The 27,274-nt window shown below is 34.9% G+C and overlaps 1 protein-coding gene across 1 annotated transcript in view; it reads left to right on the forward strand.

Moving 5' to 3' along the window:
- Window positions 1-27,274, forward strand: part of WDR27 (WD repeat domain 27) — a 126,747-nt gene that overhangs the window by 19,963 nt on the left and 79,510 nt on the right. The window contains exons 15-21 of the mRNA XM_072035801.1: window positions 52-155; window positions 1,899-1,988; window positions 7,904-8,025; window positions 8,602-8,735; window positions 14,916-15,013; window positions 15,339-15,460; window positions 26,019-26,116. Of these exons, the coding sequence (XP_071891902.1) occupies window positions 52-155; window positions 1,899-1,988; window positions 7,904-8,025; window positions 8,602-8,735; window positions 14,916-15,013; window positions 15,339-15,460; window positions 26,019-26,116 (768 nt within the window). The remainder of the gene's footprint in view (window positions 1-51; window positions 156-1,898; window positions 1,989-7,903; window positions 8,026-8,601; window positions 8,736-14,915; window positions 15,014-15,338; window positions 15,461-26,018; window positions 26,117-27,274) is intronic.

The raw sequence follows: 27,274 nt of genomic DNA on the forward strand, positions 1-27,274 counted from the left end.
TTTAGGTATCTCAATATTTTTCCTCTCTTTCTCTCTTTCCCTTCTTTGAAGTACACGTAAAGAATATCCTTTGGAAAGTTCTCCTCCAATCAACTATGAGAGAGAGATATCTGTTACTTGTAAACCAACCCCAATCTCTTGCATTCAGTATTCCGGTATGTATAGGTGTTATAAAAGGTACTCTTGGTTCCTTGTGCAGACAGAAAAACAAAATTTGTGTAATGTGGTTTATTAAGGCCATGGATTTGCTAGGCAAATTCCCAGAAAACTCTGGCATCTACTGTCTGGTCATAATTTTTTACCTTGCAAATGCATGCAAGCTGCTTACATGTATGCAAAAGGATTGTAATTCCTCTCCGACTTACATCTTGTTTGCTTTTGGACTCGTTCTATCACTTTTCCATTACAACTTGAAAATTAGTAGTCTAATACATTCTTTCATTAAGGAAGTTTATCTTCTGAGACATTTCTTTAGTGTTGTTAGAGTGTATTAGAGGCTGAAATTCTTTTTAAAGATAATCAGAATACTTCTATTTTTTATGTAAAAAATATTCAATTGTTATATATAAACATGCTAAAAAAGAATTGTTGAATATAATCCAAAGAAGAGTATTTTTCTTAACTGCTTTGGAAAAGTGAGTCTTGTCATAGGTTTAGTCATTTCCAATCCATATAAATAATACTATATAAAAATAACTTCCTAGTTCAGCAATCAGATGTATCACCAAGTATATAAATATATCAATCTACACTCTGCAAACCACAATGCATACAAAGTATTTAAAAATGTATATCTTTATAAATATTTTGGGGACAAGGACAATTTTAATCTTCAAGAAATAAAAGCAAACTAGATGCAATCAGTAACTTCTAAAACATACTTCAGCCCTAAGTGTTCCCTAAAGACCTGGAAGAAATTATTTTTATGGCTCATGAAGGAAATCAGTTGCAGAGAGATCTTTTGTAGGAATGCTCCATGATCTTAGAATTAAAGGCTCCTTTTTAGGAAAAAAATATAAATAAGTAAATAAATAAACAAACCAAACAAACAAACAAAAACAACAATCAAAAAAACAACACTATAGTTTTGGTAATACATTTTAAGGAAATACACTTTTACTTAATCCGAGTAGGGAACACCTCCCTCCCTCCCTCCCTCCCTCCCTCCCTCCCTCCCTCCCTCCCTCCCTCCCTCCCTCCCTCCCTCCCTCCCTCCCTCCCTCCCTCCCTTCCTTCCTTCCTTCCTTCCTTCCTTCCTTCCTTCCTTCCTTCCTTCCTTCCTTCCTTCCTTCCTTCCTTCCTTCCTTTCTCTTTTTATCTATCTGTCTGTACTTCACACAGACTTAAACAGGAACATTTTTGCATAACAGGGTTTAACAAAATATATATTTTTTTTTGAGTAAAAAAAGAAACATATGATTATAAGCTTGCAAAGATGTGTTCTGTTATTGTTACAGGTCTTTAAAATATGTTATATTGTCTTTAAAAAGTTATTGAGAGTGACTAATGTGTGCTTTTTTAATACATGTGAAAAGGTGACGTAACTTCTAATATGAAGATACAGAAAAATGAGTGTAAATCAGAAAATAGATTTATATGACTGCTAAAAATTTATGCACTGAAAATGTTTAGTACTTTTCTTTTGGTAAAAAGTGAATTTCTGCCATGTGATGAATAACTATTGTGTGAATGTCAGGAACAAAATAAATTAATATGTGTACAAATTCCTACCAAATTCTGCAGTGTGAGTTTATGACATTCATACAAAAAATGTTTTAAATGTGAAATGAATATCTAGTGTGTGTTTTGTTGTAGCAGCATGTGATTTTTATGAATGAAAGAACAGCACATTATATCCTTGTTGCTTTCAAACTTAAATCATCAGAATCTCTTTATAGGGGATGGAGGGCAGCTGGCTTGCGGGCTGGTTGACAAGACTGTACTGATATTCGATGCCAATCTCACCGATACGTGTAATGTTTTTTCAGGTAAACTTATGAATTACATAATTAAAAGGATAGTATACAATTGTGTTTAACCTAAAGTGGTGTATTAATTAAAAAATTCTACTTACATTACCCTGAGAAGAATGGGGGCGGGAGATGCTTCTGATTCAGGAAGCATAAATTATTTCTCTGACTGGTTAATTTTGCTCTAGAATTGAACTGCCCACAAGTTTTTCAAATTTTTCAGTTTTCTGGGAGGTAAATAGTAGCAATGTATCACACTATATATTACAATCTGCAATGTGTGGGTATTGTATGGATGTGTATTACAATAGTTAAGTAGAAATAGGAAAAGCAATATATTGCAATAATAAAAATATTGTGTATACTGCAGTAATATATTCTAATAGATTATTAGCCAAAAAATGACTGATGACTTGGCAAATTATGTGATTGGTGTGAAACTACGTACTTCTAAATTTGAACTATTTGAAATAGGAGGAACTGTTCCTATGGAGAAACCCATGCCTGTAAATTGTATGTGTGCATACATTTGTGTATTACTTTACATTGTAAAATTAGCCTTTAAGAGTTCTAAATTTCTATAGGCAAATTTTTTATAGCAGTAAATGTTATGACTAAAATTCACAGAACAAGACTGACTTTGCGGAAGGTCATAATGGAAAATGCCTGCCATTTACTAGTAGGCCTCATCTAGAATAAAAGCAGACTATTTTCAGTATTTTTAACAATTTTCAAAAATTATTTCTAAGTAAAAACCTTCGTTTGTTTGTTTGTTTTTTGAGTACCTTTAATTGTATTTTGTGGAAGAATCTGTGGAAAAAAAACAACACTGTCCATGGAAAAATTACAAAATATGAATATTGATGCTCAGTCATAGTATGAAGTGTGTTTAAAAATAGGAACTATTAAGAAGATTGACATTATTGATATCCTTGAAACAAATTGATAATACTTTTTTAAAACTGACATCTGCCATATTTTAGGACTCTTCTGTATGAAATAGTAATATTTCATAGGCTGTGGTGTTAACAGACTTCTCAAGCCTATAACAGCTAGGCTTGGAAAGTTATCTTTGGTTTCCTATTAAATACATCTATGAATTCATCACATAAGAAATTGATGAAACCACACTATTTGGCTTTTCCCAGATCATGGTTTTCAAACACAAGAAATAATATTTATTGAGACAAACACAAGATATTTTTGTTAATTGAAATCAAACCCTTGGCAAAGCCCAAACTGCCAGCAGCAAAAACAGAATCATGAAGCATCTTGCATGTAGACTTTAATTTTTTTCTGCTTTTAGTCTGCTTTTTTTAATGCTTCTGCTTTTTTTAATCTCTCTTTAATTCACAGACTTCAGTACTGTTATTATTAAAATGTGTTATTATTAAAAGTTGGGTGTGCTTTGAATTTTGATTTTTCTTACTTAACAAAACAACATGTTTTCCCCAGAGTAAGTGTAGCGCTGAAGTGTTATGCCTAAATATTCCCAGGGAGATCAAGATCATACCTGCTTAACTTCTCTTCTACTTGGGATCATTTAAAACAAAACAAAACAAAATACATTATTAATGAAAGGCTTTGTCTTTCTATAAAATAAAACCTCAAGACACTGTCCCTGGATTCAGTTTGTGACTTGCACAATGAATTTACTCAAATTAATTGGTGTTACATGAAGAAAAACATTTATTTAACTTTATAGATTTATTGGGGGAAGGAGGGGTGGGGGGAAGAGAAAAAAAGACCTTATTGCCCTGCCCATAAGGTGTATATTCAACTATTACCTCACACAAAGAGGAAATCATCACTAACACTGCCTCCATTAGGGGCCACAGTGCAGATCATGTCACCCATTCCAAGGTATATGTGATATGGAGATTATGTGCTACAGAAAGTGACAGTCATTAAGGTGTTACATACAAGTTCTTTGTCTTGTTTTGCAAAGAAAAATATATATATATTGATAAACTGTTCTACTGACAACTGGCTTTGTGCTGTTAATTTCCTTAGTTTTTGCCAGCTGCTATTTAATTTCTTTCATTGATATCTTTAATTTTCTGTTCTCCGTTCTCTTTTCTGATGCACTACTGAAAAGAAGTGCCATCCACATTACACTTCCGGGAGCATAAGAACGCAACGTGTGTACACAGTTCGTTTCAAAACCAGTGTAAATGGGAAACTGAGACACTACTGTAGGGAGAAGGAATTTCAGACCATCAGTTACTTGTTTATTTCATTCATGTAGTTCTGCACAGCTTAGATTATCATGAAATCTACCTTATCTTCTACTTTAAGTACCACTTTAAATATATCTACATTAAAAATCATTGTTTGGAAGTTTATATATATATATATAAATTTATTTATAAATTATTTATATTATTTTTTTTTTTTCTGTAAAAACTTTGAATTACTCCTACTCAGTTTCACTCAATGGCAATTTAAAGCTTGCTTTCTTATTGAGAAATGAAACTGAAAAGTATTTTATTAAACAAACAAACAAACAAAAAAAAAAAACAAAAAAAAACCAAGGCAGTAATAAACCTGAATATTGCTGCTAGTTGAAAACACTTTTATAATGCTCCATCAGTGAAGAGTGGTGTAACAGCAGCAGTTTTGTTCCCTGAAGTGTTCAGTTACAGTTTTAAGTGTCTCTGCATTCCTCTTAGTGTTGGCTCTTCAGGTGTCTGTGTCCTATTGTGAAGTGCAGGTGATGTTGGCCAGCTTTAAAAGGGTTACAGCCAGCACGGCCCTTTTGAAGAACTCTTTTTACAAAACCAGCTGCTGTCCTTCTCAATGTGTTTCAAGACTGGGGAACCCTGAGTAAAGCCTGTTTTGAAGCTTACTGGCTTCTTGCAAGCCAGCTGGCATCATCTTCCCATTGCTTTGGGATTGGGGGACCTAGAGTGAAGAAATTCTTAAGCTTTTTACACAGCCTTTCCAATTTTCCAAACCTCAGATTTTCCTAAAGTTTCTCATGTTCCTCACCACTTTGGAAAACTGTTTTGTATATTTTAGTCAGTACTATCCTCCCCCCCCCCCCCCTTTTTTTTTTCATGCAGATAATTTAAGGCTTCCAAATGAGTTTACAAAACCAAAGCCTCCAAATAAACTTTTACTTTGAAGGAAAAAATAAGTACAGTACTTACATATATACTTACTTACCCAGTACTCATGCAGTTTTCTGGTGAAAGTTTTATGGTTTTGGTAATTGAGAATTAAATTATCTTGTTTATAAACCTTTTTGTAGCTATATGTTACCATAGAAGACTTGAATTGCTGAGGTAAATCAATTAGTTCTCCTGTAATTTAAAATGGAAATATTTCATATAAATCTTCCATTGGCTAAAGAGAAAATGTGCACAAGAGGGCAGCATAAGAACTTCGAATGTTTCAAGTTTAGATGAGATTTTTTTTAGACTTCATCTCGACAAATTAGGAGCATAGTATGGGCCAAAGTTTGTTAATTTAGTTTGGATATATGTTCTTCTTTTCTGATCTTTTTGATCAGTGTCAATATAATTTTAGAATCAATTAACAATTTTACCTTTTGGATGATGTCTATGACTTTTGAAGTTCTTTCTTCGTAAGTTCCTGATTTTGTTTTTAACTTTGTAACACCAAAATGGTAAAGTCTGATTCTTGCCAGGTCTTTTTCCTGTTATAGAGAAACTATAATACTTTAAGCCATAATTTTTGAACAGGTTATTAATTTTTATTTAACTAATGAGATAGTCCTGTTGAAGCTGCTGTAGTAACCCTTGCATTGTGTTTTTCCAAAAACAGCTAGCTCAGTAATAAAAACCTAATGAATAAAATAAAATATTGCAAGGTCTTAAGTGGCCTCCAGATTATATCTAATACATATTCTGTCTAACATCAAATTTGATTACCATCTAATACTCAGATTTTTTCTGTTGGCTAATACTGTAAATTTTTCCTTAAAACTGAATTTCAAGAATGTTTCTTGAAAATATTCCCCCAATGACTTTGAAAAATGAGAATGAGTGTTGTTTGTGGATAAGTTAGATTGCTGATTCTTTTATAACTGCTGATATTTCTTGCTTAAAAACACTGAACTTTGAAGTTAGTATCAGTTGTTCTGTGCCTGAGACTTCTAGAATATCATAGAATCATAGAATCATAGAATATCCTGAGTTGGAAGGGACCCTTAAGGATCATCAAGTCCAACTCTTGACACCGCACAGGTCTACCCAAAAGTTCAGACCATGTGACTAAGTGCACAGTCCAATCTCTTCTTAAATTCAGACAGGCTCGGTGCAGTGACCACTTCCCTGGGGAGCCTGTTCCAGTGTATTTATTTGCCATAGCCATGGTGAGTTTCTGTACTTTTTTGGAAATCCTTCTGGGACTCACTAGCTTTGCCTTTCTGACTTTCTCCTTGTAAATCATCATCCCACCGATTACAATGTTTTCCTTTGCAATATCTGGTTGTTTGCAGCTCTGAAAAATCAGTCGCTAAGCACAGGAAGTTAAGCCTTCCAAATAAGGTTCATATGAAGCCTGACTCAAATCCTGAAGCCCTTTGATGCTAGAGTAAACTTCCTGGGATCCATGAGTTTACTTTGGGCTGAACCTTTCCACAGAAGTGCATTTTTTGCAGACCCATGATAAAAAAATTAACCAGGCATTACAAGGTCTGGGCTGCTGAATTCAGTTTTGCTGGTCTTCCAAATCTCTGTTATTAGGACTGTGCAGAGTCAAAGCAATCTGGGATGAAGCAATTAGGTTAACTTATCAGTCAGAGCAAAATAATACATGATCATCAATATTGCGGACTAAATACTGTTTTTCAGGCCTCCCCATGAGCCAAATACGGGCTAGCAGGTAGGCGCAAAAAGCTGTAGTCTTATATGAAAATCATCCTGTTTGCCGTTTGGCCATTGCAGCAGATCATAGGGCTCTGGACCTTAACCATCCCAGCTACATTTTGAAATATTTGGTAGCGATGTTGTCGTTGATAGTTGTTTCATTCACTCTGTCAACAAGAGGATGAAACCAAACGAAACTATTCTCTTAACATCCTTGTCTGTGTAGTCTCTTTCAGACTGGCATTTAGGTCTCTGTGAATAAAAAGAAAGCTTTTCCAGACATTAGGAGTACTGATTAGAAGTATTACAGGTTGATGGTCAAGCTTCTGTTTTCCATGGAAGGGTCCATTCCGCCCCCTCCCCCTCCACCCCCCTCCATTATGGAGTAATTGTAATCCAATTCAGGGCTAATATAACTCTGAGACAGTCAATATTTAATGAAAAAGAAAAGTACAACAATTGTAGCAGAAAGGCTCACTATTAATGACAGCAGCCTTATAACCACTAAGCGCTTCTTATTCAGTCTGGAGTGGGGATAAAATTTATTAATATCACTGTGGCAGCAAAGATCTGTAAATATGTTTTTGTTGCTAACTCATAAGGATGTTTCTTTTCTCTGTATTTGTCTAGCATCATGTTGTAGTTCTAGCTGAGTCAAATCTGAATTACAGGAAGCTGAAGAAAATTTAGCTACTGGTTTGTATTCTTTTAAAATGTTAATGTCTTTAAAACTTAAATGTTTTTTTATGTTATAAAGCTTTCATAAAAGCCCCCTTATGGGCTTAAGCAATGGAGGCAATATCTTACAAATGCGTATGAGATTTCAGGTAGAATATCTTGATATTTCTCTGATCTTATTTCATTTAGTGAACTTTGATTATTAATAAGAGATACTTTTTTCCATATATTTTGACGGAATAAAAAAAACAATCAATGAGTGGTTTACTGTTACTAGCTTTAATCCAGCCATTTGAAGCCTGTATTTAAAATGAATTTTAATATTGTGTATAACTATATTGAAACAATATGATTAACTCTGGAGAAATGTATAAATGCAAGAAATGGGCTTTATGATATTTTCATTATTATTTTTATTAGGTCATGATGGTGCAGTTAACTCTGTTGGCTGGAGTCATGACAAGAAGCGGTTAGTTTCTGCATCAGAAGACAGAACCGTAAGGGTCTGGTCAGTCTGCAAGAATGAACCTGCCCTAATTCTGGTAACTAGAAACTCCTGTTAAGTTAGTTCAGAGGACACTATTTTGCACTTTCATCTACTTGTAATGGTTCTGTAGAAAGAACATATGGCCTGATTTTCAGAGCTACTGACTGGTTGTCATTCCAACTGATACTACGATCCAGGTGGACTCCCTTGACTTCAAATTAGGCTTTCATCATAATTTGTGAAAAAAGCCCGGTAACCAAGTCTAGTAGGTATGTCAGGAAGTTTTGGTTTTAATGTCTGCTATATGTTTTCTATTTGCCTTGGCTCATCTCTGCTTCATTTTAGTCTACTCCAGAGTTTGGATGGAAGTTTAGTGTCTGAGGCTAGATTGTATTACATTTAATTGGCTATAAAATATTGCTATCAATTATACTGCCAACTCATTTAAGCAGAATGAAAACTTTGTTTTGAGATTAATAGACATAAAAACTAGGAAGGGCCACTACATATCAGGTTAACCTTCTGTCATGTGGTCAGATTAACAGGGAGATTATGTTTTAGCACCAGGTATCTCAAACAAGAAATATTCAGTATCTTAGAATCTGTTCTTACTAATATATTTTTTTAACAGGGCAAAGGTATGTTTCATAAGGCTATACGCTTCGCGCAGTTTTATTTTATGGATGCATTTATATTGCTGTGTTGTGGAGCTGAATTTCATCTATTAAGTTTCCATGTAGACACAACCAAGGATGGCTTAAAACAGTGAGTTAAATCTTTCGTTAACAGAGCATTGAAAATACATGAAATACTGTTTGATCTGAGGCTTTTTTTTTTTCTTTTTTTTTTTCTGGGAGGGGATAAGGGGGATAGGATAGTTCAGCAGAGGAAAGAGGCTATCTTAGGAAAAATATTATAGAAGAAAGAATTAAACAAATAGTAAAAGCTAATAGTAAAAGGTCTTTATTCTTGCATAATTAAAAAAAGGAAATGTCTATTTTTATAGTGCATACCTTATCTGCTGCAAATAATATTTCCATTGCTTTTAATAGTTGGGGACCTTCTGAACTTTACTTTCTGTCTGTTTACATTTTACTGTGCATTAATATATTAAGTCACCTTTGAATAGCTATTGCAGTTCCTTCTCTTATGGGAGTATTTCTAAATACATTTTCTTTCAGGGACTCCAATATGCTCTGACTGTCTTCTACCTTTTATGTTAAATGGAAGTGGATTGCTTTCATCCTTTTCACTGGCTTTCTACCTTTTATGTTGTATCTAATTACTTCTTCTATTAACTTATTTTTCCCTTTTGTTTCTTCATGGTTAGGCATTCTTCGTGTACTTTTTACTTACACTGTTCTATTGATCATTAAGTGGCTTCTTCTTTCTGATCTGGAATCAATTTTTTGTATTATATCTGTATGATACAGTTTTTCTGATCTTTTAGTTCATAGTTGTAGCTGAAGTGTTTTATTACCCTTTTACTAAGTCTCTCAGCTCTTCTTTTGCTCTTGCTGGCTTTCAGCAGTATTGTGTATGCTCACGTATAAATGTATCTGTTTAGACACAATAGTGTTTAAAAAACATTGAAGAGATATTTTGCTTTGTTTTATATTACCACAATAGATCTTCAATAGAAGGCAAATAGACTTTGGAGTTGTAATCTTATTTCTATTAGTTGATACTGTGAGTAGTGTCCATTTGTGATACTGAACAGTACTGAATCTGATTTTGGTTTGTAAATGGTTCAAAATAGTTGATTAATTGTCATTTTCAGTGACCTCCCTGGTTTTACTGTTAATCCACTGGCACTTGTGATCCTTTAACTCACGTTTCTTGTCAAAATCCTTAATGGAGGCAGTTGCTGTGGCTTTTACTTGTATGGTTTTAGATGTAAAAGACTGGTCTGAACTACCTTTAAACTAGCTAGTTCAGTTGCTAGATGTAGAATGTGGTATAGACATAGAACCCATCCATGAAGTTTTGCAAGGACTTCGGCACTGATCTTCCTCTGTGTTTCTGAAATTACTTTGTTAGAAGTGTGTAATATCCTGATATAAAGCTGTTAATGTGTGTAGGATTGTGCTTATATCAACACTTCTGTTATTGCCATGTTCTCAGTATTCCTTGATGGATTAACACTAACTCAAAAATATGCAACTAGACTCGCTCAGATGTTAGTAATGCCAAAAGAGGAAACATAATTGTAGACATTACAACAAATCCACAAACTAGTCTAAGGCCTGGTTATATGTATCTATTAAAAAAAAAAAAAAAAAAAAGTACTGAAGGTTAATTTGCTTTGACATTTTCTTGTGGCTTCCCTCCAGTTCATTTCCCAGCATTTCATTTATGAAATGCTGTGTCATTCCTTTTGTTTCTCACAACTTTTTAATTCTGCCTTCTGAGTCAAGTTTGGAAGAATGCTCGAATGGAGCTGAATCAAGGAAAAACTATATCTAACTCCTAAAGTGTGCTTTATACCTTTAATTAGCAGAGCATGGCAATGCCATCTGGCTAACCAATTAACTGTTACTGTATTTCAAATATGAAGACAATACAATAACAAATCAGTGTTTCTCTGCCTAGAGCTTTCAAAGAACTACCCATAAGTATGAATTAGTGAAGCACCACAACAACTTAGTTAAGAGGTTAAATATTGGTTCAGCTTTAAAACTGGAATTAAGAAGTGGAAATAATAAAAAAAAAATGTTCTTTATAAATGTCATAGAGGATATTTACTGCAGCTCTGGGAATAGAATACAGATCTCTTTACTTCTACAACTATGATTAATCTCAAAATTATTCACCATCTAAATAAGTTTATTTATGTTCTCCAAAATTACTGTTTAATTTCCACTGTCATCAGCAGTTGTGTATGCTGATATAAAGAAGGGTAAATTATTCTGTTTAATTTCTTTAAAGTTCTTAATTACCTTTAATTTGCACAAGAATTTGAGCAGAACAAAATATCTGTGAGGTTATCATCTCATTTTTATAGTTAGTTTCATGTGTTACTTTAAAGATAAGAAACAGCAATTTAAAATTAAGTTAAAATGAAGGAAACTGCCTTCCAGTAAAAGAAATATTGCATTTTAAAGCCATTATATAATGTCTACTATGATGAAATGTGAAGCTACTAGCTAGCATATTTTATAGATGGGCGAAGAAAAGGCCATGGTAAGTGGATTTAAAATTTAGCATGCTGTTGATAAATAGAAGAGTGCTAATTACAGGTACTTCTGTTAATATTTAACAAGATCACTATATTAATGCAAACAACTTTAAATCACTTTAGACTTCTTAATAAAATGGACAGTGTAGACCAAATTCAGCAGTATGATAATATGAATGTTCTAAGCTTGGTTCCTTAGAGCTTTAGCCATTAGTTCAAAGACCTGAAACACTCTTTGATCGTCTCAGAAAAGGAAAGAACCAAGCAAGACGTACATGTCATAAGATGACTTCTCACAACATTTTCAAAACAACCATCTCTAAATGCTTTAAATTTTCCTGTTTATATCCTTTCTTATATCTAAGTTTCATTATAAGCAGTCAGTCAATAACATCTATCCTCTCCTGTAGCATGAAACCATTTTTAAGTTAGGATGAATTCTAATCATTCCAGAATATGAAGTATTTCTTTTCCTTTCCATGTAACCGATATTTTTTTTAATAGAACTCAAGGCTGTGTATGGAACCATAGAATTGAACTGGTGTTCAAAGATTATTTCTTAAAAGCATGTTAAAATGTTTTTAATAGATTTACACCTTTTGATCTGATGGTATCTTTGGTCTGGTCCTTTGTTTTAACTTTGTGCAGATGTTTACCTTAAACCTTTAAATACTGGATCTTCATTAAGCTTTTTAAGCTCCTGAAAAACGCCTTCGGCAGAAGACCTACAACCTGGTGGAAAGCAGACACCTCAGTCCCTGCAGTCATCGCAGGAGCATTGCATTGTTTGTATCTTAAAATCCAGATTTATATTTTGTTTCTGAAGATATATCATTCTCCTGAAAATAACCATACAGTAAAAGTATTCCCCAAAAATGAATACATCCCCAAAGTACGGAGGATATGAGATTAGAAATTAATCACTTAAACTGTTACCAGGTTCTAATAATTGAAGGAACAGAATTGTAATTTTGATTGTTTCAAAACTGTTATTTTATTTGGATATCTATTATGTAAGATTGTCAGGTAAGAATATGTGCTTTGCATATAATTGGAGACCTGGAAAAAAACATAGAAGATCACAGAATCACAGAACTATAGGGGTTGGAAGGGACCTCGAAAGATCATTGGGTCCAACCCCCTTGCCAAAGCAAGTTCCTCAGAGCAGGCTGCCCAGGTAGGTGTCCAGACAGGCCTTGAATATCTCCAGAGGAGACTCCACAACCTCCCTAGGCAGCCTGTTCCAATGCTCCATTACCCTCACCGTGAAGAAGTTCTTTCGCATGTCAGTGCAGAACTTCCTGTGCTCTAACTTGCAGCCATTGCCCCTTGTCCTATCCCCACAAACCACTGAGAAGAGGTTGGCTACATCCTTCTGTCCCCCACCCCTCAGATACTTATATACATTGAGGAGATCCCCTCTCAGTCTTCTCTTCTCCAGGCTGAACAGACCCATGTCTCTCAGCCTTTCCTCATAAGGAAGATGCTCCAGGCCCCGTATCATCTTTCCGGCTCTCCGCTGGACTCTTTCCAGGAGATCCCTGTCTTTCTTGTACCAGGGAGCCCACAACTGGACACAATATTTCAGGTGAGGCCTGACCAGGGCCAAAGATACTTTGCAGCCATTTTTGGGTCTCATCATAAGCTTTCTGTTGGCTTGAAATTTTGGTTTAATTTAGATAATTTTAGGGCCAGTTTATGTTACAATAACTTTTTCAGTAGTCATGTGATCTGGAATTTTGCCTAAACACACTCCCTACTCTTGGTCTTCATTTCTGCTGTATTTTATAAGGCTTTTCTTAGTGTTTTCTAGTATCTAAAAACAACTTCACAATTGGCTTTGACAGTGCAATCCTATTGGAAATCTTGCAGTGAGAAAATTAGATTTTTTATGATGGGCCATCAAATTTATCTATGAAAACTCTCCAGACATGAAGTGGAATTCTTAACCTCGCATGAATTTTATTTTCATTATTCACTTTTGATGGGTAAAAAATGAAAATAAAAATAGTTGTTCCTTATAAAGATTTCTTACTTTTTTATTATATTCTTTCTTTTTACCTGTAAGGCTCCTTATATGCACAGAAATCACATCATGATGATTCTCTGCAGTTTAAAGCACAGTAATTCTATGAAACGCACCTTCTTACTGATAAGCTGTAATATCTTTCAACAGTCTGAAAGGCTTTTCTTTTGTGTACTCTACACAACTTTATCTTGATAAGTATCGTAATATCTTCTGACCTTAACTGGGTTAATTTGTCTGAAAAATTTTGCAACAAGCCCGTTGTAAGATACATTACAATCTTTTGTATAACACAGGCAATTATTTTAACTGGAAACATAGATGGTTGAAACTTAAGTAAAAATGCACATACATTTTTATTCTCAAATTATATTCTTACATATTACAAGTGGCATTTAAGCTTTTGTATTGTCTGAATTATGTAATACCTTTCCTCCACAAGATGATTACTTACCTTCTGTGTTGGATCTTAATTCTTAGCTTATGGAGGTGCTGTTAACCTCTAAGAGACAAGAACTAATGTACAGTGTCCAACTGAGCGTGTCCACAATGTCTGGCTTAATTTCAGTTGACTTGCAATTTGAATTGAGAATGTATGCTAAATGTGTCAAATGAATTGCATCCAAAAATATAAGATCTTAAATATTTTTTTTTCTGCTAATGGGGGTCTTGTTCCATTTTATTTTTTTTTTCCCATGTTACTCATGTTACTTTCATTCATTTTGATCTAACTTGTATTTCTATGTATTTACTGAATTGGTTGAAGATTTACTTTCTAGGTGAAATGATATCTGGGAAACACTCAGTGATGTGGGCTATCTATTAAGTAGACTGCACTGTAGAAGAGAGATACTTCAGCTAACTCAAAACAATTGATCTTGCATTTAGGAGTAATGTAACTGTTTCAGTAAGTTTCTTCCAGGATGGTAAATTAACCCAGAGGAAGCTTCGTACTGCCTTCATTAGACTATTTCTGTTATGTTAGTCAGGTGTCTAAAGTTAGCTTGGTTATCTTTACTCCAAAATGGCGATAAATCAGTTATCCCTAGGTCTAGATCAGCTAATTTTTGTAGCTTAATTGGATAAAATACCTCTGTAAACCACAAAAAGAAATATCTTGGATTAAGTTGCAGACCACTGTGGTTTAGCTTATGTTTTACCATTGTAGCTGAAGTAGCTCTGATGTCTACCTGGAAGAGCTCAGCAGACTGTCATTTAAGAATGGTAAAAATATTAATCATTTTTCTATTGACTGGATCCTGCTAATAAACATATTGCTTTTGCCAAATGATCATAGTTTTCCAAATTTCGTGCTGGTGGAAAGAAATAGTAATTATTCCTGTAAGTGTGCCACCCATGGACGTTTGTTAGATACACTAAAATGGAACTATAGTACTTACAGTTTCATTGGAATTATTTTAATGCATAGAAGTGTCTGCATTTAGAATACAATATGGAAATTTTAATTTCTTGTGGCGTGTTGACACTGCCTGGCAGAGTGGTGTTTCATGTTGATCACAGATTTGTCTTACATGTATGAATATCATGTTTCTTTTCATCTGAAATAGTTTAGTTACCAAATTTAATAGAATTCAGCAACAAGTAAAAAGATCTGCGGCTTTAATTTTAATAATAAAATAAAGCATTTTGCTTTGTTTTGTAATTCCAATGGGATTTTACTGGTGGCCACATATCATTACTTATTTCATTAACGCTAGCATTCATTTGATATTTTTTTCAGATACAAACAGAGAATTTTTTGCAAATTGATCCAGAAATTTCTCATGGCTTCAACAATGGAGATTACCAGCCTTTCAGCAGTAAATGATTTCTACTCTTGTATCCTTTTTAACAAATTATTATTAAAAAAAAAAAAACAACAACAAAAAAAACCAAACAACTTTGGATTTAATGACAAGGAAAGAATTTCAGTTAAAGCAATTAACATTTGATTCTTTCTTTTTTACTACTCTTTTTCTGTTAGTGTAGAAATACCATATTTTTTGTGTTACCAAAGTTAAGCCTTTGTATTTTTTTTATGGCTAAGATTTTTGATTTTTGCATGTAAAGCACTAAATACAACAGAACCTTTATGTGTTATATATATATATATATGCTTTAATTTATTTAGATCAATTTTGCTTTAACACAGAGAACTTTGCAGATATTGTTCTTACAGCTGGCAGCAACCGAGCATTGGAAGTTTTTGACCTCAATGAAGGCCGAAGCACAGCAGTGATTCCAGAAGTTCATAGTAGATCAGTCCATCAGATCTGCCAAAATAAGGTTTATATATTGCTGTATACTGATAGTACCACAAGGACCTAATTCTGTGTGATAAAGGCATGTCTGCAGACAAGATCTCATTCATTCTCTTGTGGAAAGCAAGCAGCAGTAGGAATGACTGAACAAGCCTGCTATCAGGGCAGTGTATCTTACCCTTTGCCTTACTTGGGCCAGACTGTAATACTGCAGTTCAATAGGAACCATTAATTGTAAATATTTACAATGTTTGTAATCTGCTAGCCATTTTTATAGCTTTTAACACTTTCCATATTTTTGACTTGCATTTTTAACATGCAGTTTAGAAAACAGAAGGCTTTTCCATGCTGATTTGTTGAAGTATTAATGTAGATGTTATTTAACATTCATACTGAATTTTGATATCTCAAAATACTCCATGACAAAGAGGAAACCAATTTAACACTCAGTTCTTGCATGGGGAAATAAAGGGAGCTGTAAAATTCTAATAAGTCTTATAACCTATTCTAGCATCTTATTGTATTTTTTTTTACCAAGGGCCAAAATTGTTATATAGTGTTCTGAGTGTATTTCTTACGCTAGGGGCTACATATTCCTCCAATATTCTGCTCCTGACATGGGAACAAGAAGTTTATAATTTGTGTATTTACTGATGTCATCATTGTTATTACAATTAAAAGCAAAAAAAAAAAAAAAAAAAAAAGAAACAGCAACAAAACCAAATCTATCAAAAAAAAACCAAACAACAAACAAGCTTTTTTACAACAGCAGAAGTCTATTCTCAGAGTAAATTCCTATTGCCCAAAGTTGTTCTCCTGCACTGTTTATAACTGCACTGTGTATAAATAGGGTTTCTTACAAGTAGAGGTAGCTATAAGCTTCTTGGATGTGCAAGTTGAAGAAGGTGAGATAAAGGGTCTTGTACAGTTTTTTGACCCAAAAGATTATGTGAGAAAGGAATAAATTGGAAGTGATAGGAGTACAGATTTTATTCACTCTATTATCTAAGAGTTTATTGCTCTTATAAGGAAGCTGTCAATCTTTTTTTTTTTTTTCCTGCTGTGAAAATTATTTTCTTCCATTTCAGAGTATGTTGTGTAAAGTAGCCATAAAACAGCCTTAAGCCAAGCAATGTTTTTTTTTTTTTTTTTTTTTTTTTTTTTTTTAATTTAATTTAATTTAATTTTATAACAGGGCCTTTAGAAAGAAAACAATCTGCACATATTGGCATATTATGTGAAATTTCTTCTACTGTGAAATGCCCATGGAAACCTGGGCTTTTTTTTTTTAATGTTTTGAATAAATGTTTTGATTTTAGTTGTATACTTGAACATTTATGTCTCCTCTTGAAAAATGGTCGATTTTAAACTGTGCCATAATTGCTTTCCATGTTACTTGAATCTGACACTTGAAATCAAAGCCAGTCCTGTAGGCTTAGCAAGAGATTGAAATCAAGTCTTGTGAGCAAATAGCATAATGCTATACTGCTATAATAATTTATAGTGTGGGCTTAACATACTTGAAGAGTAGATGATCTTGAACTGTTTCTCTCCTTTCAGCCTGATTTTCAGTCACTTTTATGTTAATATATCATGCCCAAGTATGTCATGATGGAAATACACTGTTGCATCCTGAAGGCTTGCAGGTAAAAATCATCAGGGAGGAATCATGAATTCATAGTCTTTAGGAAATGCCATCAGAAGGTAAACCAGTACAAGGTGCTGGGAACTGAGGAGAGCCATATTTTTCAGATAATTGGCTTGGATTTGCCATTTCTCAATCAGTTTTCTTGTTTATGTTTTTAGTACTTGAAACCAAATGACAAAATATACAGAATGTGCAACTTACTTTCTATGTAAACGAATGATAGGATCCTCTTGCTAGTTTGTTGAATCTCATGAGAGAATTTAGGTTTGTAGTCTTATATGTCTTATGTAACTATTCTATAAAGTTGAATCCAAAGTCATCTGTTTCATTCAGAAATTAAAAGAAAAATTGCTCAGTATTACACTGGAGTTGGATGGCTTTTAAACCCTCATCCTTGGGCTTTTTTTCTTTTTTCTTTACTTGTGAAATTTTATTAGAATGTTTGGAAATCTATTCCTGTACATTCCTGCTGGAATGCCTACTGTGTTAGGTTTGGTTGAGTATGGCTCTTCATTCCCATTTGGAAAGCCCTTGCTTCTGTGGGTTTAAAACAGTTCCTTATTACTACTTTTGTATAACTCTGTGGGTTTTCCTGAGCGATGTGATCTGGTAAAATACTTAAAATTGTGCTAACTATTTCAGTACTATTTGTTACACACACAGGCTTAAAGTTTTGGCTTTTCTTTTTGCTTGGTCAGCTGAGTGGCTTCAGGTTATTTAATCAAGAGAAACTTTAAAGCTGTGGACAAGTATTCTCTTGGGAGAAAAACTAGAGACATGTGGTATAGCAAAGAAAATTGACCATTTGGGGGAAAATTATAGATCAAGGTTCTCAATTATTTTTTCAGTTATATAAAATTAATACTTTAGATAGGTCTGTAGGAAAATTATATCATCAGCTCTTTTGTTACATTAGTATAATTTCAACTGTTAGAGTAAATATAACTTGGAACATTTGCATTAAGAGAATATGCTGAAATAATTTATAGTGTACACATAATATTCTGCATATTTTTGTAATTCTATATCCTGTTTAAAGTGCAAAATACATTGGAATCTAAGGATGTGACTACCTTAGCTACTGGGGAGGGGTGGTGAAGTAGAAGCAAATCTATGGAATGAAATAGTTGGTTTTAAGGAGCCAATGCCCACAACTTAAAATCTATGGAGGCTTTCCTGTAGGTTTAATGCTCACTACAGATTGCAATGCATTATGTATATTCTTGAAGTGCATTTTCTGTTTTGGCTTCATGCAAAAACAAGTGAGTTCCCATGTTCCAACATTGCTTTTGGATGCAACCTGAACAGCATTAGGTGGGAGAGATTGGGAGTTTGTTTTTAATAAATAATAATAATAAAGATAAAATATATTTAGAAGGTCTTTATAAAACACTAATGAAGATCTGATTCAATTAAATGTGGGAGAAACCTGTCTGCAGGTTCTCTGTTGCATTTATGGGGGATTCTAGCAACATACAAGACCAGCATGAGATTCATTTATTGCTGAATAATACTGCTGTGCAGCTGTAAGCAAGCACATATAACTTGCAGTGTAATTACTTTAAGTAGTTCTTTTTTGTCAGTTCTGGAGATTAGTTGCAAGAAATGACATTGATTTATCTCAGCCTTCAGGGTACTTGATTAAGCTTATTTTATCACTTGGAATATGTTTTTTACTGTAGACATTGTTTGACATTGTTGTGTGTGACACAACAGAAATTTAGAATGTGTTACAGGTAAATGTTCAAAAGAACGTTCAAATATTTAAATATCAACTAAATCTCAGAATCTGTGGCCTTACTCTTCTGTCTAGTTTTGAAAATCTCCCTCTTTGGCCTATCAAAGAGAACTAATGTAAAAGTCATCTTTCCTCAGGAATCACGAAATTATTTTAAGTTTAGTTATGTGTAGCATATCCCGTGTTGCAGAGGCAGTTATTAGTACAATAAGGTCTTGCTTTATTAATGATATCCTGAAGATGACATACTACTCTACTGAACCATTACTTGCCACAGCATAGATAAAGAAAGCTGTAGTCTAGCTACAGCTTTGAGTAGCTTTGTCTTTAGCTTTAGGAATGTGTTGAATCATCCTGACTATAATTACTGTAAAATCAGACCATACCCTTGCATGAGATAGAGGCTGTCAATTTTATTACAGCTGATGAAAACTTATCACTTATCTGAAACATGAACTGTGCAAAGAAATCTCTGTTCTTGCTAATGTTTTGTGTAATATTGCAAATTAATATAGAGTACATGCTCATTGCTCATACAGTGTGTGGGGAGAGAGAGAGAGAGAGAGAATAAGTACATAAGTACATGGAATGTTTCCTATTGTAGGCTAGGAAATTGCTGCAATCATCCCTCCTCTTTTCAGGTGAAATGTAAGTGTGGTGGTTGTTCTGCCCATTCCTACTGGCTCTTCTTTCCTGGAGAAGAAAGCAGTAGCAGCAACAGGATGGGACTTCCAACCGGTCTTTTATCTTGTCACTGTTCTCCATTTCACACTACACACCTACAACCACTTTCATTTTTTTTCCTCTTTCTCCTGTATGTAATTCCCCCTTCCTACTGTATTTTTTTTTTCCCCCTCTTCTGGTCATCCGCAGCCATGCAGGTTACTGTTCTTTCCAGAGCTCTTTCCAGAGCTCCTTCTGCCCTGATTATGTCTTTCCTCTCAAGTCCTTCAACCTCGGTGTCTTACAGAGGTGACAGGTGCAAGGACTGGAAGAAAGTAGCTTTGGGGAGGTAATGTCCATGAGGAGGAAGGGAAATGAAGAGAGCAGCATCACTGAAGCTCACTCACAGAAAGTTGGGATTTCTGTTTTAGTATGAAGAATAATTCTAAGCATCTTTAAATGCAGTATCAGTTATGAAGTCTTGTCATTTTAAACTCTGCTTTTAATGCAGAGGAATACTTCAGAAATGAAAAATTCAATAGTATAATGCTGAAGAATATTACAAAAATTACATGGATGCTGAGGAATAGTCATTATTGAATGCCAGAGCAGAGAGAGGTGTAAGAAAGAAATCTTGGCGAGTAAACCTAGACAACTGTGTTAGTAAGTAGCTGCTCTGAGTTGCTACATGTTACAGTGAAATGAAGAATAATGAATGAAGTGAAAATGTATTTGCACGCTAGCATCGTGTATACTGCTGTACTTATTTTTTCCTTTATCTTTCTTTAACTGTAGGAATAGCTGGATGTCTTAATACCATGCTGTTTAATTGTTTAATTTGAAAACGTTAAATTGCAACAATGGTTGAATGTAATGTGGTGTGTGTGTGTGTGTATATACACACACATATTGTGTATGTGTATATATGCCCACACATACATAAACTTATTTTCATTATACCTATTCATCTGTTGTATAGAATAGAATTCTATTCTATCCATTGAATAGAAGTGTTTTCTTCAGGTCTTTCCTTATATTCTACAGAATAGTATTTTTGTTGTGAGTTTGTGTTATTTCATCAACATTACACAAAGGAAACCAGGGCAAGAATGTATCAAGCATCTCTTGAATGGAACATGGATATTCCAAAGCTTACAAAAAGGTCATTTTAGAGCTATACTTGTGGGTCTGTGCCAAATTTAAAATATTGGTTGAAGAAAAACACTAGAAGAGAAAATATAAACTGCACAAAATCATAAGACTAAAACTCATGTAAGGAAGACGTTTTTCTGCATAGCATGCTTACTAGAAGGTTTTTGTTTATATTTGTACTGCTTTTGCCAAATCACTTCCCGGTTGTCACCTAGTTTAGATTAGTAGAGTTATTTAGGATTTGATTATATACAGAACCCTTAGGACTGGATCCAAAATAGTGCAACTTAGGTACTGAAGTCTGGGAGAGAAAACCACAAAAGACATGTCTAGCTCTCACAGCTTGAGGTATGATTAAAGTTTACACAATTAAATTACTTGCAGAACTGTAGGCCTTATACAGCTTGCTTTGAAGTTCTATGATCTTGATTTAATTGAGCATATTAATGCTTATTAAAAATCTCGGCGTATTCTTGTTTCCTTAGCAAAGCCTCTTGGCACCAAATTGTCCTCAGTTGTTCAAGGACATGTGTTGATGATAGAAAACTCATCTGTCTTTGTATACAGGTTCTTCTAGCAGTAATGAAATGAACTCAGTATCCTTTCTAAAGGATTTTAAGCCCGTGTCATAAATATCACCTTCCAAACCCACCAGAACTCCAATCTAAGTATTATATTCTTTATGACCTTCTTTTGCACCACTTGCACTTCCAGTTTTGTTCTCTGTGTTCACTTAACACTCTTCCCTGATTGCAATGTCATCTTCATGTCGTGTCCTTGTTACTAGTTGACTGAGAAATGCACAATATTTGCATGCATGCCTGTTCTGAATGACACGTGTTGGCTGGTTAGTGGCTTTCAAAACAAAGGCACTTAATGGCTGTTCTGGTTTGAATTTTTGTATGCTAATTACTCATTTACATGTATCTTGTGGAAATATAATTATCACTAGACTTTTATTTCTCTGTCAGATTGGATTTAAACAGGGGAGCAGGTTAAAAAATTCTAGATGAAAATCAGCAGACCGTATAGTTACTCAATTTCCTAATGAAACCATGTTTATGCTAATTACAGTCTTCAGAGATGTGGTGATGATACTGCTGTAGGTTCATGAAATAGCTTAGTTTTCAGGTCATTTGCTCAGAAAATGGCAGGTGGAGGTTCACTGCTCTCCTCCAACTGAGGATACTGATGGAAATCATCCACTTCTCATTGAAGTGAACCTTCACTCTTCCCTTAACCTATGTCATGGTACACAGGGCAGGCTTCAGAGAGAGAGAGGGAGCAAGAGAAAGTGTGGCATGGAGGAAACAGCCACCTGGGAGGGGGATGTTCTGGTTTCCTGACCTTACTCTCAAAACTGCTTATGACATTTTTTAGTGCAGGTTATTACTAGACCCTAGTGGTGCCATTAAGCTCCCTTTGATGCAATGAGCAAATGTTGCTATTCTGGCAATAGTAACTTCATCACACTTTGGCAAATAGTCTTTAGAGGTCTAACAAGCCTGACAAGGTGAACATCCTAAGCTAATTATAATGGATTTACATTGCCTTAACTTCTTGTTTTTCAAACAGTGATGCAACTTGACAATTTTGTTTTGATACATAAGATCACCTAAAGAGAAATGTTTATTGATGATTGCCGAATTATTACTTGACTTTTCATGGTTTCTGTTGGAGCCATGAGTGTTTTGCTTTGTATACTAATGTTTAAGTCACGTAATAAAATAAATTGACTGAAATATCAAAATTGTGTTCCTGTTTCTCAGTTTGGAAACCACTGAGATACAGAAATGGGTGTCAATTTGATATCATATTATGCAGATCCAGAACTTTAGAGTTAACAGCACAGTTGTACTACTGTAAAATGTACTTTTTGAGCAAGAGTCCATCATCACCAATAGCAAATATTTTGAGGGTATTGTGTCCTACGAGCAAGAACAATAAAAGAATACATTAATTTTCAGAGAAACAGCAAGGTTTTTAGTTTTCTCTCCAGGACCTTTTCTTTCAAAGTACATTGGTCTATTTGCAAGGAAATGTATATGATGAAAAATTAAATAAGAAACTCAGAAATTATATAGTATTTGAACAGTCAGCTAATTTTTTCCTAGCTGTGCTGACAAACCTGTCTGAAGGTATGTATTTGCCTATAAGGTGTGGAGTGCTTTCTGAGATAGCTATTGATTGATGCCTTTAACATAAGCCAACCAGACTGTTCAGGTGATATTCATGGTATTTATATGTAATCAGTGAATTAGATAGGCATTCTGTTGAACTGTGTCCTTTTAGCGGAAGCAAAAAATATAGATTGCAGAGTGTGTTAACATATACTACTACTTTGTATTTTAGGATAGATTCTTATAAATTAACAGATGATAAAAACACGAAGGGATAAACAACATTCAGCTTGCATAGTATCCCAACTAGTATACTTTTTATAGCAATACTCAGTAGCAATTGTAGTTTGAGGATACAAGTATGGCTTTAGATTGGAAAAGTATGTTACTGACAAAACATCAGGGCAAGGACGGAACAAATGATTTATATTAATATTTGATCACATGTATTACTGTTCATGCTTCATAAAGTAAAGGAGTGTTGCTGGAAGTAAATATGCACTTGTCTAGAGAGTGTTTTTTATTAGACTCTGTGATGACTGGTGACTGAAGAAAGAAATGGTGAATAATTTCCAAATCACATAAATGAGGGTACTCTGTAACTTAATGAACACCATCCTTTGGACAAATATTGTCTTTCTCTCTTGCAATTATTCTTTTTACAGAATGTATATACAGAGCTAATGTGAGAATGTGTAGACTTTGTCTTTGTTGGAAAATCAGTGGCACAGTGTATTTCATTTCATCTGTTAGAGCAGGCTGCGGTAATCCTTAGTTTAGGAAGTGAAAACTCCTATAGTCTTTTTAGTTCTGAGTGCCCCGCTTTGTCTTGCCATTTGGGGAAATTTCTTGAAAAAGTACTGGAGCACTTTCCACCCATACACCAGTTTTCGCAAGGAATAGAAGATTCCTGGCAGTCAAGAACTGATTGCGGGAAATGGCCTTGAGGTTTTTGTGATGTATTCAGCCAAATCAAGAATGTGAATGGTGGGGAAAGGAAAGAAGGAGTTCCAACTGTTTATATTTAGTTCCCTGGAGAAAGAAGTTTGTAGCCAGTAAAAAGGTCAAGGTTTGCCAATGTGGATGTTAAAAAATCAGAGGTTTAAAGATAGACCAGATTTAATTATTTAAAGGTATGAAGCCAAAACTGCTCCTGGTATGAATGAGTGCAATTACTACTGAAGTCAGTGGAAAGTGTGCCCACTTATGGCAGGGATAAACATGGCTTATAGTTAAATGTTGGACTACTCTGGCTGTATAACATAGTTAGGCTTTGTAAAGATAGTTGATTGCTTAAGGTTTTCTATTTTTACTTCTTTTCAGATTCCAGATATTATTTTCATCTACATGAGGTGTTCCTCACAAAAAGTAGCTTTAAACTAGAATTTGCTAAAAATGTTCCCTGCTGATATTACATATCCATTTTCTGCTTTAATATGAACAAATTTTAATTGATTAGTCATTCTATGAGTGCTACAGTCCTCTAATTAATCATTGGAATACATGATTTACTAATGAAAGGCTGTTGGCCATTTCACATTTGTATAATTGGTCAATATTTTGGCCATGCCTATGGGAAGGTGTAAAATTAGTTTGTTCTGGTGACATGAAACTTCCTTGACATGCTGTTGGGCAATATTCATATGGTTTGCTGTCCTTTAGTAACAAGAAAGCCTTGAATGAAGATAGAAAATACAACCTGAAACTTCCTTTAAGGATCTGGGAAAGTATTGAGGTCTTGCTGCTTTTAAAATGTTTTTGTGGTGACAACCTTTCTTTGAAGATCTTAATGATTGTGAGGATCATAACAATTGTTTTCTACTGCAAACAGATGTGAAGTTAAACTAGTATATGTTACAGTGAGAGGCTTTGGGAATTATGTTTTTTTGAAGGGTCAGCTGAAAACTGATGAATAGTAAACATATAGAATAGGTCTAGGAAGTTTGCATAAACTGAATCTCGCCAGCTTTACAAAGCCAAATAATGCTTCTGAAGTTCTGATAAAATGTTGTTAGAAGTAGATGAATCCAGTAACCCAATGGAGTTGAGACTGCCATAGGTCCCTTCCCCTGGGCCCAGCCAGTAGTGAGGCTGAACTTGTGTTCCCAGTTGGCACATATATACACATACACAGGTCAACACAGACAAAAGCACTCAGCACTCACACAAACGTAGACATCACTGACAGCCGCATCATTTTTCCCTCTTTGGCTGATTTGGATGAAAGTCCATTAGTGGGAAGAGTGGCTTAGATAGAGATTGTCCACTAGCTGGCCCTGGATCTCTGCTATCTCCAGCTGCTGGCACCAGGGTAAGCAAACTCCTGAGACCTGCAGCCCTACACCAGCTGCTGGTGTAGACCAGCAGCCTTGCACACGCTTAGGATTACTCCAGGAATGGTATTTAGACTTTAGATGTGGTTCATCTGATAGCTGGTCCTGGATCTTTGCTCTTTCAAGTTGTCCCATTCAACTCCAACCCCCTATTAACCCGCCTCCACAGGTGGGGGGATTCCTCAGTTGTTGACCCCCTCACAACGTGGTCTCTCTGGCGGTTGGCCTGGGCCTTCTGGTAGCCAGCTCTTCCAGGTTCTTCATTTTCTGAGACACACACACTTAGCTACCAAACCACTTCACCTGCTCACTGGCTAGCTTAAAGTTCACTAGGGATCATGTGCTGGCTTAATGTACCCTCTCTTGCCTTAGTTGCTTACATCTCAGATCCTTGGGCTCCTATTACCTGTGGTCCAACTCCACTGCTGGCATTTAATTTCCCTCACTCCAGTCTCTCTAGTAGCTGGCACTTAGACCAACAGGCCACCTGACCTGCGGTCCCCCACCAGTTGCTGGTACCCAAACCCTCAAACACTCCAGTACACACAGGCCCATAAAGTCTTGTGCAATCCCAAAATGTTATTCTCTTGAATACCATAATTAACCCCATACCCATAGGCATCTATTCCTGTCAGTCTGTTTGGTAACCAAGAGAACCTCTCCTTTTGACTAATTTTGGTGGGTGTCATCCCTGTCTCAAAGGGCTTGTGGCTATTCTGGGATAGCCCTGAGAGAAGTCGAGGCAATGCTGCATTTGTCTAAGAGCATTGTGGGGGACCCTCCACATGCCAGTGGTCCTCTGTGCTCCTTTTTATGTGTGCAGAAAAACTTTTATTCACACAGTCTAACAAACTATATATTTACTCTTGAATGGACTAAATATTTAGTGTCACGAGAAGACTTATTTGAAAATAATTTTAATATTTCAGGGGTCAGCATTCAGCACTCAGCAACCTGAAGCTTACAACCTCTTTGTGACCACGGCTGTAGGTGATGGCATCAAACTCTGGGATTTAAGAACTCTCAGGTAAGGCTGAATTAGGTAGCTTGGAATAAAAAGGCATGCTTTGTCTCTATTCAGAGTTGTCATACTTTCTGTGGTATACTACTAGAAACTAGTGTGTGGAACCAGATCTGCAATCAGGCCTTTAAAAAAGTATTATGCATATTATTAAGGGATACCGGGCTAACTGGAATTTACTTATTTTAACAGACCAAATGTAATGTTGAGTAGATTTTTACCCTGTGGTTCCTCAGTTGCAGTTACTTATGTGAAAACCATTAAATAGTCAAGATTTATCGCCTATGTCTTACCCACCTTACGGAGATCTAATTGTATATATAAAATAGTATATTGATGCTAATGGTATTTCCAAAACAGCATGTCATTACTGCTAAAGGAGGTAAAATTTATGATCCAGCTTTTAAAATACAAATGCAATTGTAACAGCATTATTATAAATCATTTATACAGTTCTATAAATATGCATAATACTCTATAATAAACTCAGAAAAAGATGCTGCACTTCTTCCAGAAGCTTTTCGCTGTTGTACTTGGGAAAGCTATGGGACAGAGAGAGTGGCAGGGAGGGGACACTGCACAGGAAAGGAAATACTTGGGGCAATCTCTTTTGTGCAGGTTTTTGTGCAGGAATTATATTTAAAAGAAAAGTGATTTGAATGGGAAAGATTGCTTAAGTCTGATAGAATAATATAATATTTGCTTTGTGCATATGTAAACATACTTACTGATTTTTTCTTTACTTTATTATTATTATTATTATTCTGATATTGAATTTCTGTTTAGGAATGCATAATGGTTGTTTCAATTATTTCCAAATTTCTGTGGTAAGAATACATTAAACCTATAGGGGGCACATATGTTCTTGCCAAAAGCATTGCTGTTATTACCTGTACTGAATGTCAGAAAGTAATGAAACTAGAGACTGCTGAGGTTGGAATCCGTTACCTTCTTATGTTTTTCTAATAAGCAGTTCAAACCGTGTTTCTAGAAGAGTAATGAAAAAGTAGAGAGGTTTTCACAGATCACTTATCTGTCTCTTCATTTTTAAATACTTATATAAGTAGAGCAGGTGAATGGTAAAATAGTTAAAGTGTAAAATCTGTGCAATCAATTAAATGAATATGTCCTGGGAAGAGGGGAATAATTTATGTATGTTCTTGC

This window comes from Anas platyrhynchos, chromosome 3 (assembly GCF_047663525.1).
Source record: "Anas platyrhynchos isolate ZD024472 breed Pekin duck chromosome 3, IASCAAS_PekinDuck_T2T, whole genome shotgun sequence".
Classification (NCBI taxonomy): domain Eukaryota; kingdom Metazoa; phylum Chordata; class Aves; order Anseriformes; family Anatidae; genus Anas; species Anas platyrhynchos.